Raw genomic sequence first — 19,328 nt, 5'->3', positions numbered from 1 at the left:
GTTTTTTTTTTTTTTTTTTTGCTTCTTCCCCCATGGCACCATGGTGCTACATTTTCTGTGCAGCAAAGAGAGCAGCACAAACATGGAGGTCAATGCACTGTTTACGCGTATGCACGGTTGCTGGGGGCTCATGTTTATGGCCTAGGCTGCACGTCCGCCAACTTCGCATTTGTCGTATGCTGCACCTGTCATGTACATTCGTATCCTCCCCTGTTTATATCTTGCATAGAACGTTCTATGGTTCACGCGGAAGCGTGCACGCAAAATAATGCTTTCCGAATACTGATGCCGTCACTTAAGGTATAAAAACCCTGCTTCCCGCTCGCGTTATTTTTCCCTTGCTCCCCCACCTCAAAAGTACGCAAAAAAAAAAAAAAAAAAAAGTGCAGCAACACGCACGTGGCACTCTTTTGACGCACCCTTCCCGCAAAACGGAAAATACTCTCGTTCGCGTTCAGGCACATTCCACAAGTTCACATGACACGACAACATCAAAAGATGCCACATATCGATTGAGTCAATTTTTTTTTCTTACTTTTCACTCCAAATAAAACTCTTCAAAATGACAATGAAAATAAGTACACAAAAAAAAGTACGCACCATTGCTTTGTATCAAGAAAGGGGAACAGTTTTCACCTGACCAGGCAGGTAAAAAGGCACTCTTTTGATAAAAAAAAAAAAAATATATTATGGCTACCTGCCCCTTTGTGAATATTCTCCTTCCCCCCGCATTTATATGCTTAAAAAGGCGATAACACATTGGGCAAATGGCCAAACGGAATTGCATACGTACATTGTCCTTTATAATCTAACGTCAAAAATGGCGTCGTGTGGATGGCGGATTTAAGAGGGTGGGGGAAATAAAAAATAAGACTATGAATAAATTTATATATACTTGTATGCCCTCGAAGAGGGTATATCCTCTTACATTGTATGAAGCAGTCGCCACCCTTTTCCGCTGGACAATGGGATAAATGGCAGTTAACGGCGGGTATATACTCCTCACCCACCGCGCACGCCGAACTGCTTCGGTGTGTAACAGAGCAAACTCTGCGCATTCGAATGAACGAATTGAAAAATTAAGTGGCATAGGACCACCAACACAGTTCAATAATAGGTAAATATGGACAAGTATGCATTCGCGCGGGGCAAAAATGTCCTGTAGGAGCTCCGCCGTAAAAGTGGCACGTAAAAAAAGGGAACCAACAGGGGCTTGGAAAAATTACCCCACGTCGTTCTCCACCCGTTCTGCAAAAATGTGGATCAAGTGTATCACAAGAGGGTTGAAAAGGAAGCGTCTATCTTTATGCAGCATACGGGCTGAAGGTGTTTTTTGTTTTTTTGCATGTCCTTCCCATGCGTGTATGTACATGGCATTCTGCAAACGTGTGTACCTACTTGCGTACCCAATTGTGTGTGCATTTTTCTTTTCCTTACGGTGATGCGACGCGAGGCCGCCCAAAATGCAAATTGTGCAAGTCGAACAAAATGTGTGCGCTCCTGTTCATGCCCCATGCAAGGTGACATCATTTTTAGTCCCCTGTGGGATACGCGAGAGTAATTTCGCCCCACGTCCGCCCCATACACACTACGTCCCACTTTTATGAGTTTTTCCACTGATGAGAGGATTAATACATGAATTAGCCAAGTTTTATTTTTTTTTTTTAAATTAATACATAACATGAAAAAAAAAAAAAATATAGAGAGTCAACATTTGTATGTACAACAATTTTTATACATGAACATCTGTGCGTGTACATGTTTGTCATGTTCATGTGTGCACAAAATGGAAGGGAAAAGTGGCAGGACGCCATTTAATTGGTGTGTAGTATGTTGTTCTTACAATTCGTTAAAAAATTGGGGAAAAGGGGACAAGGGTACACAAATGCGCCCATGATGGGCTTATGTTCACCTCCCCGTTTTTTCGTGCCGTGTTTTCGTGTGGGTCGTTTTAATGGGCACAATGATGTTGATTTATGTTCTTCGAAAAGTGGTGCTTGTGGCGATGTTCCCTCTGACAGGGCCGCCTGTCCATGTGGTGGCCCATTTCCTCCCCCCCAGGTCGCGTGGCCAACACTTAGAAGTCCTCGTCCAGGACGATCTGTCTCTCTCCGTAAATATCCTCCGTCTTCTTGACCGATTCCGCCTTCTGGTTCTCGCTCACCACGACCTGCAGTGGGAAGAAAGAAAAATAATAATAAAATAAAATAATAACAAAAACAAAACTGTGACACAGTCCGCTGGAATGCCACCCAAATGGACGGGCGCGACTCACAGCACGTAAGATCCCCAAGTGGGGAAAAAGCCAAACGAGCGTACCTTATTAAACTCAGGCCAGGTGAAGGGGTACTTGGCATTAAAATACTTGGGGTGCTTCAAATTAACCAGCATGGTATCCGCTAGGTACTGTAGAAAAGATTTCACCTGCTCCTTTTTTATTTTCAAAACGGACAGGTCCAGCATCTCTATGGAAAACTGATACTCCAGCTCCACAGCCGTTTTGAAGTATTCCAAAAGGCTTTCATATTTTAATTTGTTGTTCAAATGGTTGCAACACATAACGGAGAAGTCTCCATGCAGGTATTCATCCCGGTGAATTTTCTCATGGACATTACACAAACAGGGAAGGATGCCATTCTCCTTACAATATCCAATGAGGATATTTAACGCGCCGTTGAAAAGAACTTTGGATATGTAGATAAGGACGAGTTTGTTGTAAAAGGGTATATTTTTTTCGAACAATTCAGTTAGCCATTTTTGTTTTTTCAATACACTGTCTAGCTGTATGACTTTGTTAATGACATCCCGTTTTTGCTTGGAGTCTGGGATGTATGTTTCGAAGATGCATGCGTACACTTCGTCGTGGATATTTTCCATGCACATTTGGAAACCGTAAAAGGCGCGTCCCTCCGGGATCTGAATGATGTCCAGCATTTTGCTCGTGATCAGCGCTTGCTCTTCGTATACGTGGAGATCCCTGTGGGGGAGCAGTGGTTAGCGGTGCGTGATGTGGTTGACAACATGTAAGTTAGTCACATCGGGCATGCACCCTATGCCTTAACCAAGCGCTTGGTAACGTGCCAAGGATTATTCTACTCCGCTGCGCTACGATGCGCTATGATGCGACACGATGCGCATCGATGCCTCTCTGATTCGCCTTACTTTAGGCTGTAGAAACACATCATCTCGAACAGCTTCATGAGCATGCTGTTGTCAAGACTCTCCAGGAACTTCTTGTCCTTATCAAAGTTGTAGTCCTCGGCCGTCCAGAAGAGGGATTCTACCTCTTTGTAGTAACTCTACAAAAGGGGAGCAACCACAGAACGGGTGACGCAAATCTCACATAAAAAAAAATGCACAGAACAAACTAGCACGTGCAACATGGAGACATATATACCAGTCAGGGGGGTTTCCCCTGTTTGGAAAACCTACCCAGAACGTTTTGTACTTGATGGGGAACATAACCTACAAAGGGGAATAAAAAGAAAAGGGAGGCGGATTCACATTATTGAAAATACCTTTGCCTGTCTCCACGTGTGCATTTTCACAGCGATATGTACACCTGTGTTACATGATGTGCGGTTCCACGTTGAGCTTCCCCTGCCCTGTTTCCACCTGGCCACTTACCCATCTAAACTGGTTCTCCTTCAAAATGTCATCATTGTTTTGGGCATCCAGCAGAACTTCCTGATCGTGATAATGCTCTTTGTCCATTTTGGTAACCCGCTAAAAAGTTATGCTCCTTGGTCAACGTTGAGTATGTGTTCTAACAAAATTGCGGAAAATAAAACAAGGCTGTACGTGTAAAAAAAAAAAAAAAAAAAAAAAAAAAGGAAAAACAGGAAAAAAGAGAGAAAACGCGAAAGCGGAAGAGACACTACTTTTTTACAATAACAATATTTCCACTTAAACGTTTCTCCAAATGGTTATTCTTCCCGTTTAAAACATTTGCTCAAACATTTTGCATTTTTAAAATGCGTGCGTTTTTACTTCTCATTTGTGCATACAAAATGTGGGCATCCATTCACACGCATGCACAGTACGTGGAACATTAGCATCATCCCCTTCGCGAGCTCATTCCATGTTCATCCTGCGTGTTTCACATGTGTACGTGCTTACATAAACTTCGCTCGCTTGGAAAAAAAAAAAAAAAAATTCACTGCGCCACTTCAACACGTTCCTTACTTTTCCTACTCAAAGCTTCACACAAAAAAATTGAAGCGGCACAAATGGACTCGGGGAAAGAGAAATTCTCGCAAGGCGGAAGCAGTGAGAGCTTCTCCAACTTCGCGCTAACATATATGCACGCGTGCTCTAGTGCGAGCATAAATGCATGCTTACTTTCACACTCTTCTTTTTTGTGTCAAGAGCACGTATTGGCGGGGAAGCAAAACGAGCAGCGCACAATGTCTAAAATGCCTGCTGCATGCTGCCACGAGCACGTATGGCATATGTGCTGCATGTACGTTGGAGCGCTGGGTACTCTAGCCCGGATGAAATTGGAGAAGCGGCGAAGCAAAGCCGCAACATGAAATACACATCCAGGGAAGAGTAGTACCGCTACCACATCCTCCTACGCATTTCCCCACACAAACGTCGCACAGCGCGAGAAAGCACGTACATATCTAGAGTGCCTATTTTTACATTTACCAATTAGTGTCTAGCACAGAGTAAGTACATGTTTTTGTCGTCCCAAATGCGCACCACAATAAAATGAAGGAAATTCCACAAGTATTTCACTTGTGATCATCCACACTTTGAGAGGGGAAAAAAAAAAAAAATCGCAAATGTGATAACCTGCTTTGCAAATATAGCATAGATTAAACATTCCACAAACACACTCATCAACTTGGAGAAAAATAAGTTGACACGGTTAAGGGATAGGAAAAATGATTCTTCGTAATACGCTCAAAGGTGCAATTGCTTTTTTAAAAATTACACATATTTTGAACTTAACACAAGTGTGAAAAAAAAAAAAAATAAAATAAATAAAAGCTCCATTTCGACTGTGATAATCAAATTGTTAATTGTTCCTCTCGTTGGTTTTTCACATTTGTTTTTTCACATGGTAGTATTCTGCGCCTCTTTTCGCTTCACCTCTGGTCGATGCCTAAACTGCCACAAACACAACAGGATATCGTTTAGGCATCTACAAAAACATGAATCACGACTTGGTAACAAACGGGTGCGATAACTATGAGGAACTTCTTCACACAAATGTAAAAGGTTCATTTTGTTACAGCATCGTTTTATATATATAGGCACTGTGGAAATGCCATGTGCATATGTGCAAAGGCATGTGATGCTCCCATACATGGTGGATGCCCCACACTTGCCATTTTCCAACGCACGCATGATACGGCCTGTGCTCAGTTTTTCCCGCGTGGAAAAATTGCAAAGCGCTTGGTTTTTACGTTCAAAAGAAACGTGCATATATATATATATATATTTTTTTTTTCCTTTCCCGTCCACATGATCCGCTAGACATTGAACAGCACGTGCTCCAACTGAAAAGCGCCGCACACGCGGATGATAATGCATTGGCAGAAATCAACAAGCTCTGCGACAGAAGCATCCACCTGAAGGATTCGCTGTCCAATGTGTATTTCCAGTTCCTTAAGCACAGTTCGGTCGTGATATACGAAAAGGTGTGTTCAAAGCGGCATCCTTTTGCCAATGCACACGAACGACCCGCTGTTACAAACCACTCTATTGTGTGCCTCTTTTCCATTTCCTCCAGAAACTAAAAGAACTGATAAAAGAAATCGAGTCTTTAAAACATGCGTTCATTCAAAATAAAAACAAAGAACAGTTCCAAGTTCTCAATGTAAACTACGACGACAGTTTTTTCCTTCCCGAGGATGACTCCGCCGAGAATGAAGATGAAAGCACACAACTGAACGACGACTGTGTTGACTTAAACCAACACAAGCTATCCTTCAAGGATGTTCATAATGAAAGGTAGAGCCCAAAAGTGTTCCCGTAGTTACCGCGCTAAACCAAAGCGGCTTAAAAAAAAAAAAAAAAAAAAAAAACAATGAACCCCCTTTCACTAGCAACTTATTTCCCTAACTGTGAGAGCAGGATAGTAAGAGGCCTCGGAGAAACCGAATGTTCAAGTCTACTTCTGGATAATCTAGTACAAACAAGAAAAAAAAAAAAAAAAAAGACAAATAAAACAACACACCGTCAAGTACTCTTCCACGCTACAATTAGTCTAAAAACGTTTATTTTTACCTGAACAGGTCAACTGCGAAGTTGTAATACTCGATGTCCTAAGTTCGGTGTTAATACGGAGAATTAAAAACTGCACCATTTGGTAAGGTCGAAGGGGTTCTCTTAAAAGAATTTGTGTTCCCCCAAATGAGCGCCTTTCATAATGTACCCCCAAACAATTTTTTTTTTTTTGCAACCCCACTCGCTATTTACACTTTCGCGTTATTCAGGGTCGCGGCGGTGGAGTCCTCTGTTCTAATATATAACTGTGTGGACTGCAATATATTGACTAATTCGAAGCAAGTTAAGATAATAAACACACAAATGTGTATATGTATGCGTAGATGGACATATGCACGTGCGCACACTTCTTATGCAAAATATTTTTCTCCTTAGGAGCACCTCTCTCGCGCACACAATGCACACACATATGATGTAACACACGTTTGTTTTTTTCCACTGCCCCTTTTTACAGATAAGAATACATGACAGCAGCGAAACGAATTTCTACATTAACTCAGTGAGTTCTCCCATCATAGAAAAGTACACAAAGAAGATTATCCAAAACGCTAATAGGGCAGCTTTCAATTTGTTGTGCGTATGCGTTTGTGATTTTTTTTTTTTTTTTACATTGCGCCTGTTCATATTTTTTTTTTTTTTTTTTTCCTTATTACTACTTTTAGCTCGAAACAGCTAGCTTTTTTCCCGTACATTTTGAATTACGATGGCTTGTCAGAATTATTAAAAAAAATTAACATAAGGACAGATTCGACCCAATGGATGAAGATTTTAGATTTCAACTGGCAAAACACACAGGTGTTTAAAAGGCAAAAAGGGACAGTATTTCCTAATTAATAAAAAAAAAACGCTTCTTAAAAAAAGAAGCAAAAAAAAAAAAAAAAAAAAAAAAAAAAAAAAAAAAAAAAAAAAAAAAAAAAAAAAAAAAAAAAAAAAAAACATAATACACCTACTATTTCCCTTTTAATCAAACAAACACTTTAGGAAAAGTCTCCCAACTTTCGCATATCAGAAGACGCGCAGATGTATTACATAAAAATAGGGAACAGGGCTTTCACGAAAACTGACCAAGACGGGGTAACAGGTGGCCTATACTTGGTAGAAAATTTCCCCGAATTTTTAAAAAAGGTAGATTAAAAGGAAATGTGTTCCAGGGCGTATCGCCACGGTGTGTCACCATTGCAAAGGTGGAAGAGGAAGGGAAAGGTACCTTTTCTACACCTTTCCAACAAGTTATTTTTTTAAGTATCTCTTTTGCGAATCCGCCTCTCATTGTGTAAAATCACGACCAACGAATTAGGGCATAATGGAAAGAAGAAAAGATAGCAAAATTGGTTTAAGTGAGCCGAATGCACATGTGCGTTATGCACCTCGTTTAAGAAGGGTTAAATTGTACATTTTGACTAATGTTATTTTAATTTTTTTTTGTTTCTTTTCTGCGCTGGTGATATACATTTATATATATACATACCCCACAGCATCGCACCGCATCGCGTGTAGGCCCTCCTTTTTTCCCCGTGTAAACTACTCACAAATGGGTCAAACACTTTAGCTGAATTTTATTCTTCCTTCAGTATCATACATGTAAAACATAGATAATGTGCTAATCAGTTTGTGGCAGCCACTTAATGATAACATAAACAAGCCAGGTGAAAGGTGCAGTCCCCCCGCCTTACTTCTGCCACGGTGTTGTGTTCATATACTATTTGATAAACCATTAGGGTAAATTTTATGCACCCAACAACACGGGACCATGAGTAACCACATTTTAAAAAAAAAAATCCATTTGCGCCTGATGAGATGAGCGCGTGTCACGCATAAAGCGCCAAAAAAAAAAAGAGAGAAAAAAAAAAATGAATAAATGAACAAACTCACATGTAACAAAAAATGAAATATTTCAAAATAAAGCATAAAACATGAAAGAAAAAAAATACATAAAATAAAAAATAACGTCAATAACACTTTTACGTGCAACAACAAAACAACAACACTCTGCATTTCCCCCCCTGTTTTTTTTTTTTAATTTTTCGCATTACCAATTCAGCTCCTCACCAATTGTGTATACGAAAAGGCAACCGTGCATTTTCATCGTTTCTTCGATTTGCTTGACTGACTCACCTTTTTACCAAGTTAACAAACACCCCCCTGTGTAGCCTCTATTTGAAGGTGTATCCCCCCGTGACGTGGTCCCAAGCGTTGTATTACATCACACGGGAGATACAAAACAAATAGGCATATAACGGGAAGGAAAAAAAAAAAACAAAAAAAAAAAAACTCACAACTTCAGTTCAGTGTAAAAGCCGTGCAAAATGCTATCTACACTCCGCGGAAAAGTTATTAGCAACAGCGGCTGCACGAAGAAAGGTGTTTCGATTTTAAACGCTATTCAGAGGAGGAATATATCGAAGGACACACGATTTGGTAGCGATGCCAGAACTGCTATGCTCACAGGTAAGAAATGCGTCATGAGGAGAGGAACGCGCAATTATGATGTGTTGGTTGCTTTTTGCCCCGTATAGGTATTGGCGCACGACGATACGCAGGCATGTGTACGTGTGTGCGCTAGTCCGAGTTACCATTACCTGTATTCTGTACATCACCACATATTATCACCTAATCACTTCTTCACTGTTACACCTCCCAGGATGCAACAAGCTGGCCGACGCCGTGAGTGTGACGCTGGGGCCCAAGGGGCGCAACGTGATCATCGAGCAGTCTTTCGGGTCACCAAAAATCACCAAGGATGGAGTGACCGTGGCAAAGAGCATCGAATTTAACAACAAGCTGGCAAACCTCGGTGCGCAAATGGTAAAGCAAGTAGCAGCCAACACAAATGACAAGGCAGGAGATGGAACAACAACAGCCACCATCCTAGCCAGGTCGATATTTCAACAAGGATGCAAAGCTGTAGACTCAGGAATGAACCCAATGGATTTGTTAAGAGGAATAAACAAGGGAGTAGAAAGGGTTCTGGAATATTTAAATTCAATAAAAAAAGATGTAACAACAACTGAAGAAATATTTAACGTAGCTAGCATTTCAGCCAACGGTGATAAAAACATAGGCCAACTCATAGCAGACACCATGAAAAGGGTTGGAAAGGAAGGCACGATAACTGTTACGGAGGGAAAAACTTTACACCATGAACTCGAAATTGTAGAAGGAATCAAATTTGATAGAGGTTATATTTCACCATATTTTATTAACAATAGTAAAGATCAAAAGGTAGAATTAGACAAACCATATATCCTAATACATGAGAAAAAAATTTCCAGTGTTAAATCATTACTACCTATTTTGGAACATGTGTTACAAAACCAGTCCTCTTTATTAGTAATTGCAGAGGACGTTGATAGTGACGCCTTGGCCACGCTGATAGTGAACAAGCTAAGATTAGGGTTGAAAATATGTGCTGTTAAAGCCCCTGGATTTGGTGAGCACAGAAAGGCCCTTGTACACGATATTGCTGTAATGACAGGAGCAAAAGTGGTAACGGAAGAAGCAGGACTGAAATTAGACGACCCGGATGTTGTGTCCTATTTAGGAAAAGCCAAGTCAATTAACGTAACGAAGGATAGTACCCTTATTATGGAGGGAGAAGGGAAAAAGGAAGAAATTAATGAAAGATGTGAAAGTATAAGAAATGCCATTAAATCAAATACTTCAGATTATGAAAAGGAAAAATTACAAGAACGATTGGCCAAAATAACTGGTGGAGTGGCTCTGATCAAAGTTGGAGGTATAAGTGAAGTAGAAGTGAACGAAATTAAAGACAGAATACAAGACGCTCTATGTGCAACGAAAGCTGCTGTGGAAGAAGGAATCGTCCCTGGGGGAGGAAGTGCATTATTATTTGCTTCCAAAGAATTAGATTCGGTGCAAACGGATAATTATGACCAAAGAGTCGGTGTAAATATTATTAAAGATGCTTGTAAGGCACCCATCAAACAAATTGCAGAGAATGCAGGACATGAAGGATCAGTAGTTGCTGGAAATATTTTAAAAGAAAAAAATCATAACATCGGATTTAATGCCCAGGAAGGAAAATATGTAAATATGATTGAGTCTGGTATTATCGATCCAACCAAGGTTGTCAAGACAGCCATTTCGGATGCAGCTTCTATTGCTTCCCTTATGACCACCACTGAGGTAGCCATTGTCGATTTTAAGGACACCAAGACGGACGAGAACAACTCACACATGAACTCGGTAAATTCGATGGGAGAGATGGGAGGCATGTACTAAAACGCGCAAGCACTGCACCCTCAAGAGAAGTGATACAGGTATCCCCTAAGTGATGCGTATACTCCGCGAGCGTGGCATGTCCACGTCCTCACCAAGGGGTGGGGTTCAAACCTGTGTGTGATGCGTACCCATAATGACAGGCGAACGGGTGTGGCAGAAAGCGGTTCATACTGCTTTTACTCCCCTTTGCATGCTCAACTGCACAAATTGTTCGAATGAACAAATACACCAAGGAAAAAAAACACGACACGACATTCTGTAAAGACGAAAATGTAAACATTTTGTGGAGACTCATTTTTGGCGTGTTTCCCGCTGTTCACACCTTTCGCCAGTAACACTTCAGAAAAGGGTACCATTTATTATTTTTTATTTTAACACATCTTCATAGTTATGTGAAAAAAAAAAAAAAATTCTTCTTTTTTTTTTTTTTCGTCTATAAGGATGTTTCCTATTTTTACAGCTAGCTCAAGTGTTACTTTTAAACAAGTGCCCCATTTATTAAATTCTTTTTTTTTTTCCTATTTTTGCACTTACCCTTTTTTTTTAACCTCGCGCATGCAGTTATTTATTGTACTCTCCAAACTTTTCCGTGTTGTCATTCTTTAACTGTATAGTCCATTTTGACGCTTCCCCGAGGGTGTGGCGCACATCGTTGCCGGTGCTGCCCACGTGGTAAAGCGAAAAGGGTTAGCTGTAAAACATATTAACCTTTTCTGAGTTAAAAAAGATATGATCTGAATTACCGTTTAGAGGTCCATTTGGTAGGACAACGCAAAACTTGGAAAATGTCCCTGTTTGAGCGTTCCCCCAAGTGAGTCACCGCCCTCATATCCTACACAGTTGGGCGCATTTAGGAGAAGCGCTTTCCCCATTGAGTAACCCTTTCCAGGAAAATGTGACATGGAAAGCAGCTTCGAGCAGCGTCGAACTGAGGTAACTACTGAAGGGCACCCCGCGTGAGCCAAACGTAACTCTGAAGGAGGGGGGAGTGCCATTTCATTCTTATCGTAGGCGAAATGTTCTTGCGGTGGACCCGCCACCTTGAAGCAGCAGTGCACTTGGCAAAACGACTGTGTGGAAAGGGCATGTAAGCATCTATGTGTATGATACCTCGCAAATGCCCCCACAGGAACGTAAAATATGAAAGTGCTTGACTGGGGAAAAAAAAAACAAAAAAAAAAAGTGAAAAAGGAATGCAGCTCTCTTTGCTAGTGTGCCCCCGCCGAAACCATAAAAGCACCACGTCCTAGGGTGAATTCCCAGTAATCCTTACCCCAACACACAAATGTGAAGAAGGACCATTTGGCCTAAGAAATGAACGTTAAAAAATGTTCCACCCTTTTTTCACACCTGCTAAGAGAAAAAGGGCAAATGCCCGTTTGCGCCTTTCACCCGTTGAGTAATAATTTGCAAAGAATTTACAAAGTACGTTGTAGGAGGTTCCATTCCTCTTGCGAGCTTGGTACCAGCGAACAGAACAGGAGAGGAGAGGGCCAGATATGCCAAGTCGATAAGAAAATACAGCTCACTGGTGTTAAGCTAGCTGACACTTTGCATGACTATATAAGTAGTGACGACTCGGATGGGGAGGAATTATCACAACAGAAGGTAGAAGTGTGTCGTTCTACTCATACATATGATGGGGGGGAACTTCAAAACGGAATGGAAAAGGCAGAGTGTCATAAGGATTATGAAGACAATTGCGCCGAATCCAATTCAAGCCTTAACAGTGGGGGAACCAAATGGGGGTATCCTGGTGCCGGGGAGAACCATTTGGATAACCTAGACGAAGCGGCGAAAAAACGCGTTAAGACCCTGAGCGATGCCAACAGCAGTTGTACGATTGTGCAGGGGGGGCTTTCTAACGAGTTAGGAGCCACCATGGGGAAGGAAAAACCCAGTGGTGATATGCAGCATGCGGAGATGAAGTCGTACTTGAATCGGTACATACGAAGGGAACGTGAAGTTGAATGCGGTGCGAGGAGTCACCCCCCTGGAGATCACCCCCCAAGTGCCCTGGACGCAGAACTGAGCAAACTGGAAGTTGTCCTGAGGCCCTCCCAAAACGATGTTAACAGCATAAAAACGTTCCTTGCCTTCCTGCAGAGGGAAATAAATAAGCATTACAAGAATTGCCATGTAACACCCTTTGGGTCTATCATCAACGGATTCTGGACCCGAAACAGCGACATAGATATATGCATTCAAATCCCGATACTGCTCAGCAGGAAGGACCAAATAACATTTCTAAAAAAAATCTGCCTAATATTGAACAATTTTAATGATGGAATAATTGAGCAGAGATTTTCTGCAAAAGTGCCCATCATTCATTTTTATTGTAAAAATTTAAGACACTCATTTGAGCTGTCCTGTGACATATCGGTAAATAATATCCTTGCCGTGGTCAACTCTAAGTTGATTCAAAAATATGTAAGCATAGATAAAAGACTGCAACTAATGGGAATTGCGTTAAAGCATTGGTCGAAGAATAGAAATATAAATGACAGATCGAAAGGATTTTTATCGTCCTTTTCTTTAATTTTAATGATAATTCATTTTTTGCAATATGTGACCGAGCCAAAAATACTTACCTCTCTTCAAGACATCTCTGTCAAAAGAAATGAAAAACCGTTTTATGTCATGGGTGTTGATTGTAAATTTTGCCAGGATGAAAATGTCATTCGAGAAGAGCTGCGCAGAATTAATAACTACAACGATGTGTATGTAGACACGTCAACCTTGCTCATTGAGTTCTTTAAATTTTTTGGATACAAATACAAAAGTGGCATAATTGCCATCCGAGACATAAACGATTATTATAAGAACTTTCAAGCCGTAAGAAGTTACGAGTCCTACTTCCTGTTCGTGGACAACCCCTTTGAAGTGGGCAAAAACGTGGCCAACGTCATGCCCCAGAACTACAAAACTATTGTCAACGAAATGAAGCGCGCCTATAAAATATTGAAAAATAACGGCTCCTGGAGGGACGTGTGCGCGGCGGACCATGTTTTCGTGTAGCGCGGGGGGAGGGTCTTCGTGCGTGCATGTACAGCTATTTGATTTTGCTATTTTATAATTTTGCGATTTTATTTTATTTTTTTTTTTTTTTACCTGTCTGTTCATGCAAAAATTGCATTAAACGAGAAACGAGGCACAAAATGGCTAGCTGTGGAGAATAGCGCGCGAAAAAAAAAAACAAAAAAAATAGTTAGCTAGGTAGCAGCAGCCAACTAGCAAAACTACTCGCCTTTAAATCTGCACACACACCCTTCCAGATCTTCCAAAAACGGGAAGGCACCCATCGTAACTTTCATATATAACACCCCTCTTCGTTGTCACTTCGACGAAAAAAGCAAATTGTTGGAAAATGCCGCATATGGACTGGCTGCCCAGCACATGACGGCAATATACGAATGTGTCAAATGAGTTAATGATGCGGTGTGCATGGATCGCTACCACCCGTTTTCCCACTAAACCGCATGAATACGGTGCAGGTAAAAATTAAAAAAAAAAAAAAAAAAAAAAAAAATCATTCATCGAGAATAATAACCTCGCTACCTTTATTCACGCTGTCTAATTCATTCGTATTGTGAAAAAAGTCAGACTGAAAAAACCCTTCCGTCAAATCGATCAGTTCGTTCCTATTTCTTTTATTTATGGCATTCGAGCGTTGATCCGTTTGTTTGAAAAGTTCGTTGCTCCTCATCCCAGCAAAGTTCTTTCCCACTGGGTCTTGCGCCTCATAATATGTGCGTTCTACATGTTGCAGCGCCTCACCCATTTGATGTTCACGACTCGGCGAATGCACTCTTGTGTACCGGTTGCCCATCATCCAGTTTTCGTTCTCTCCCCTTGCATGCGCTGTTAAACCGTTCTTCTCTTCCCAATCATTTGTATCCATGGGATAATGAGCCATGCGCCCAAAGTTGCCATATTGGTTGCTAAACTGGATGGTATCTCCTCTGTTTCTATTGCTTCCATGTTTAAAGTGGCCACTCCAGTCTCCTCCTACAGCATCGCTGAATCTTTGATAACCTGTGTCTTCCAGTTCGTTGCTGACACGTTTGTACATCGTTTCCTTTGACCAATAAATGGCCCCCTCCTTCTTATCGTAATATTCGTTCATCCTTGGATAATCTTGGCCAGAGTTTCGCGCATAATTGTCGTAATATTTTGTGGGATATTGCCAATCGTTATCCTTATTGTAGAAGTAGATTCTCTCTTTTTCGAAGCCGCTCCTGTTCTGCATTGTGTGCATAGAGGTGGTGTGTTCACTCGGGTATCTCTCCCTGTAGTTACGATCACCTATGCTAAAATTCTCCACATTAACCTTTTCTACACTCTGAACATGGTTCCACATACCGTTCCGGCTGTAATGTCCATTCGGGTTCCTACCCACGCGCTGTGTATGTTCCGTTTCTACACTGTGCGTATTACTACGCCCTTCCCATGTATGTTCCCATTTGCTATGGGGACATTCCTTGCCAAGTGCATGAAGGCTGTGCTGATTAATCCTGTTACATATATTGGAATTACTTCTGTCCTCCATGTTGGGATGATTCACCCTTCTGACGTACGCATTGTTAAATTGGAAATCATTTTTTGCCGTGTTTTCTACGTAGTAGAATTTCCTGGGGACATCATCAATCTGGTTTCCCCTGTACTGTATGTTTTGGTCAATCCCAAATATGTTCTCTTTATAAGAAGAGTAATTTGTTGGGCCATTCGTTAAATTGATAATATTAGGTTCTCTCTTTTTTGTGGAGATTTGGTAATTTTGGTTGTCCTCCCCATGGAAGGGGGCCCCTGTAGTGGAGACCACTTCATCTAGCTGGTCATCCTCCAAAGGGGCACCACCCGTTTCGGACTCTCTACATCCCTTAAATAAAATAATCACCTGACTTTTCTTTAACAATAAAGTCCCACGTTGAATGGCGGGTTTATTATACAAAATAATTTTGGGGTACCTATAAGTACACTTTTCTAGGTAGTTAAAATTCTCGTTGTATTCCTTCTCATAAGCATAAATAAAATTATTCCCATCGAAGAGTAAAAAGCGAAAAATTCTTCTTTTTTCAGGATTCCACCTTTTCAGAAGGTAATTCTTGTCCATTTTATTTGATGTCTTTATTTTGCCTCCCTTTCCATTTTTCTTTTTCAATTTGTTAAATTGAGTGGTCTTGCTACCATCAGGGGCATCATCATATGGCGAGTTCCCAGAGTCCTCCGAGGCGTTGGGGGAGTCCTGCACTTCGTCATCTTCCCCTTCGTCCGCCTCATCCAACTTGTACAGCCGATCCCCCACATTGACATAATCGACAATTTCAAATATGTTTAATCCATCCAGCTGTTGGGGTTCTTTCCTCTGTCTGAACCCTTCTGGCAAGCACCCCCTGGATCCGGAATAAGTGAGCGGATTTACGATGAAGTGTTCGTACAGTTCTGTGTCCGTGGCATCCCTTTCACACCCCGTGTGTATTCTGTATTTATTTAAAAAGTTGTGGTAATTTATTTTTATAACATTCTTTTCGATTAATTTTTTCATTATTATGGTGATTCATTTTTTCATTTTTTCCCCCCGCAAAAAAAATAATTTCAGCTGAGAGCGTTATACGTGGTGATTAGTCCCAGTCCTGTGCACAACTGAAGTGTGTTTATTGTGACATTATGTTTATGTATAGTTGGAGGAGACGGCATATATCTAGGGTTAAAAAATATAAAAAAATTAAACAAGGATAAACAGAGGGTCAGATTCAAACTTGAATTTGTTCACTCTGCTCGGCTATGTTGTGTGTTTTCCTCCCTTTTTCCTGATTTCGCTTCCCCATTTTTTTTTTTTTTTTTTTTTTTTTTTCCTGTTCACCCGACATATCTGTACACCATGCCATGCCCCTCGGGCAGATTAAATACACATATTCTGCCACCCGTACGTATCTTGCTCCCTCGACGCCTACCTTTTAGCACGTTTTTCCAAAACAAATGCTTTCGCCCTTTTTATTTATATATGTCAATTTGCCAAGCAAAATGGCAAAAAGAGGAAAAAAAAAAAAAAAAAAAATTCACGCACACACCATCCGTGAGTTAATTCTTTTTTTTACGAAGCCGCAGCGTCACTGTGCTTGGTTAAATTAACATCATTTGGGACAGAAAAAAACTGATTGTCTCTTTTTTTCCCATGTGGTATTTCCGAAAGAGGGATGCAATGAAGGGGGACACAAATCAACAGCGCCAAATGTCATCCTCACGACCGGTTGCAGCAAACCTTCAAAGCAAATTTGCTCAGACAAAACACAGCATCGGTTTTAACGTCGAAGGGTTATACATAAAAACGCTTAAGCGTGAAGGTGAAAAACACGTTGCGGATTACTCACAGGACAAGGTTACAACAATTGCAGTTGCACCCGTCCTCGTAAAGCGTACTCCTCGAAATGCTTGCCGCAAATGAGTTAAAAAGGAAAAAAAAAAAAAAAGGGGAGCCACAAGATAAAGCCTCTTAGGGGAAGCAAAAAGGGGTTACACTTTGAAAATTTTTGACAGAATGGGAAAAGCATATAAAAAAAAAAAGCGAAAAAAAAAGAGGGAAAAACGCTCCGCTGCGCTATTTTTACACCTCGTACAAATCATCCTTCGTGTCGAATCCCAGACTCGGGGATTCCGGCAATCGCTTGGTCAAAATTTCGACGCCCGTTTCGGTAACTAACAAAGTGTGCTCAAATTGGGCCGATAATTTCCCATCAGAAGTGGCGCTGGTCCACTTGTCAGGCCACAAGACATCAGCGTAGTGGCCCTGATTGATCATCGGCTCAATAGTAAACACATGGCCAGCTTTCATAATCCCAACGGCTTTATTTTTTTTAAAATGAGGAACAGTTGGATTCGAATGAAACAATTTCCCAACCCCATGACCCGAATAAGTACGTACCACGGAAAAGCCCTTTTTGGATACATAGGCATCTATGATATTACCAATATTTTTATATAACATTCCTGGTTTGCATTTTTTTATCGACTCCATTAGGGAAAAGTAGCAGGTCTGTACGAGTTCCTTGGTCTCCTTTGGTACTTGTTCCATATCCCCAACAAAGAAGGTTTCATTCAGATCAGCGTGTACCCCTTTGAAAAAGACACTTACGTCGATGTTGATGATATCCCCATTTTGTAATGGTCTCAAATCCGGAATCCCATGACACACAATTTCGTTAACAGATGTACAACACGATTTGGGGAATTCATAATAATTTAAAGTTGATGGGTAGGCATTATTCTTTATAATAAAATTATGAACTTTTTTGTCAATCTCATCAGTTGTTACTCCTGGTGCTACTAACGAATGCGCATAGTCCAATGTCTTTCTCCCTAAAATGCATGCCTCCTTTATTATTTCAATTTCTTCTTGGCTATTCACATATATATCACTTTTCCTTTTATACAATAATTCCGATTCGGGGATGCCTGTTATTGCATAGTCTGGTCTTTTTATATGTGCTGGTACGGTATTCATTTCTGTTCTTGGCCAAGGTCTCAATTTTCCCGTAAATGAAAAATAAGCGAAAGGTTTCAAATGCGTGTCATAAATCCAATATTTTCTGTTTGTTGGATCGAAATTTTGTGGTGATAATTTTTTCTTTACGAGTTGCATGAACTTTTTTTTTTTTTCCTCTTCCTCCTTTTTCAATTTTTCATGCACTTTTTCCACATGTTCTTTCCACGAATTTTTGAAACATTCCTGTGTGCAAAAGTAGCTATGGATTTTTTTTTTTAGACATATTGGGCAGCTCAATTTTTTGGCTACCGTTTTCCCACATCCGTTGCATGTGTTTTCCTGTTCTGCTTTCTGTGTGATGGTGTCCTGGGCCTTGTCATCCCCTCCGTTTTCATTGTCTCTGTCCTCCACCTCGCACTCGCGTTTCTCATTTTCCATTGTTGCTCACACGTTTTGGGGCAACCACACGATTTAAACCTTTTTCGATTGTCACAATAAGTTACACCCTTTTGGATTCCCCCGAACGTATGCGGATATGTACCTCGCTTATACGTATATATTATGTGTTCAGTTTCTTCCCCCTTTGTACATTGCTGCTTTCGTTCTTCGTTTAATTGGCTCTGCAGGGGGTGGAGCTATTTTGCATCACCCCTGGGGCCAATTCCGATTATTACTATTATTAATATTATTTTTTGTTTTTGTTATTTTTCCCCAAGTCAGGGATCTATATTAGCGGGTAGCTGCGCGTTGACTTGGCTCGTCGCTTTCCACTTTGCTTCCAGGTGAACATCCAACCCCTTGCTTTCCAATCGAGATTCCCCTTTTTCTTTCAAATCGGAACGAGTCACATCGAACGCAACAAAAACATGTTGTAGGCTTGAAAGAAAAAAAAAATAAATAAATAAACGCAGAAGGGAGGGCCAATCCGTTCACAAAATTGGGAACTACCTCTCATACTTGGGCATAAAGCGAAAAAATCTCTAATGCGCAATTGCATGCAACATGACTGAAAGCTCCTTGATTAAAATCTGCTGCTTTTATTGCATTTGCCCAGTGCGTATATTGTGCCCGTTTTGCCAGCGGCAATATACAACCTGGAGCGGATGCACGTATGAACATATTCATGATGTATATACATAATATGGGCAATCCGATCGACCCTTTACGTGACTGCACTGCGACGGTGATTTTTTTTTTTTTTTTTTTTTTTTTTTTTTATTTGTTTAAAGTTTACTGTGACGGGTGACTTCAGTGTGTACTTAAATAGAAAGAGATATTTCACGTCTGGCAAGTTAACCACTACAAGTAAAACATACATATATGGTTTACTTATCTTTTTTTTTTTTTTTTTTTTTTTTTTTTGCAC

At 40.7% G+C, this 19,328-nt stretch overlaps 6 protein-coding genes across 6 annotated transcripts; 3 read left to right on the top strand and 3 right to left on the bottom strand.

Moving 5' to 3' along the window:
- Window positions 1-2,077: 2,077 nt before the first annotated feature.
- On the bottom strand, window positions 2,078-3,714 carry AK88_04137 (uncharacterized protein; the record flags this gene model as incomplete). Its single annotated transcript, XM_012481747.1, has 5 exons — window positions 2,078-2,170; window positions 2,320-2,977; window positions 3,163-3,299; window positions 3,433-3,465; window positions 3,628-3,714. The coding sequence occupies 5 exons, from the start codon at window positions 3,712-3,714 to the stop codon at window positions 2,078-2,080; spliced, it is 1,008 nt and encodes a 335-aa protein (XP_012337170.1).
- A 1,445-nt stretch (window positions 3,715-5,159) lies between these two features.
- AK88_04136 (uncharacterized protein) lies at window positions 5,160-7,371 on the top strand (the record flags this gene model as incomplete). Its single annotated transcript, XM_012481746.1, has 9 exons — window positions 5,160-5,226; window positions 5,485-5,648; window positions 5,741-5,961; window positions 6,082-6,139; window positions 6,246-6,319; window positions 6,447-6,519; window positions 6,692-6,759; window positions 6,900-7,032; window positions 7,219-7,371. 9 exons carry the CDS (start codon window positions 5,160-5,162, stop codon window positions 7,369-7,371), a joined length of 1,011 nt encoding a protein of 336 aa, XP_012337169.1.
- Window positions 7,372-8,543: 1,172 nt separating this feature from the next.
- AK88_04135 (chaperonin GroL) lies at window positions 8,544-10,479 on the top strand (the record flags this gene model as incomplete). The annotated part of the gene is made up of 2 exons (XM_012481745.1): window positions 8,544-8,685; window positions 8,879-10,479. 2 exons carry the CDS (start codon window positions 8,544-8,546, stop codon window positions 10,477-10,479), a joined length of 1,743 nt encoding a protein of 580 aa, XP_012337168.1.
- A 1,314-nt stretch (window positions 10,480-11,793) lies between these two features.
- Window positions 11,794-13,497, top strand: AK88_04134 (uncharacterized protein; the record flags this gene model as incomplete). Its single annotated transcript, XM_012481744.1, has 1 exon — window positions 11,794-13,497. One exon carries the CDS (start codon window positions 11,794-11,796, stop codon window positions 13,495-13,497), a length of 1,704 nt encoding a protein of 567 aa, XP_012337167.1.
- Window positions 13,498-14,008: 511 nt separating this feature from the next.
- On the bottom strand, window positions 14,009-16,024 carry AK88_04133 (uncharacterized protein; the record flags this gene model as incomplete). The annotated part of the gene is made up of 1 exon (XM_012481743.1): window positions 14,009-16,024. One exon carries the CDS (start codon window positions 16,022-16,024, stop codon window positions 14,009-14,011), a length of 2,016 nt encoding a protein of 671 aa, XP_012337166.1.
- A 1,059-nt stretch (window positions 16,025-17,083) lies between these two features.
- Window positions 17,084-18,400, bottom strand: AK88_04132 (methionine aminopeptidase, type I; the record flags this gene model as incomplete). The annotated part of the gene is made up of 1 exon (XM_012481742.1): window positions 17,084-18,400. The coding sequence occupies one exon, from the start codon at window positions 18,398-18,400 to the stop codon at window positions 17,084-17,086; it is 1,317 nt and encodes a 438-aa protein (XP_012337165.1).
- Between the last annotated feature and the right edge of the window lie 928 nt (window positions 18,401-19,328).

This window comes from Plasmodium fragile (assembly GCF_000956335.1).
Source record: "Plasmodium fragile strain nilgiri unplaced genomic scaffold supercont1.54, whole genome shotgun sequence".
NCBI classification, from domain to species: Eukaryota; Apicomplexa; class Aconoidasida; order Haemosporida; family Plasmodiidae; genus Plasmodium; species Plasmodium fragile.
Note: the sequence above shows the minus strand (reverse complement) of the source record. Positions and strands in the feature narration are given on the sequence as shown.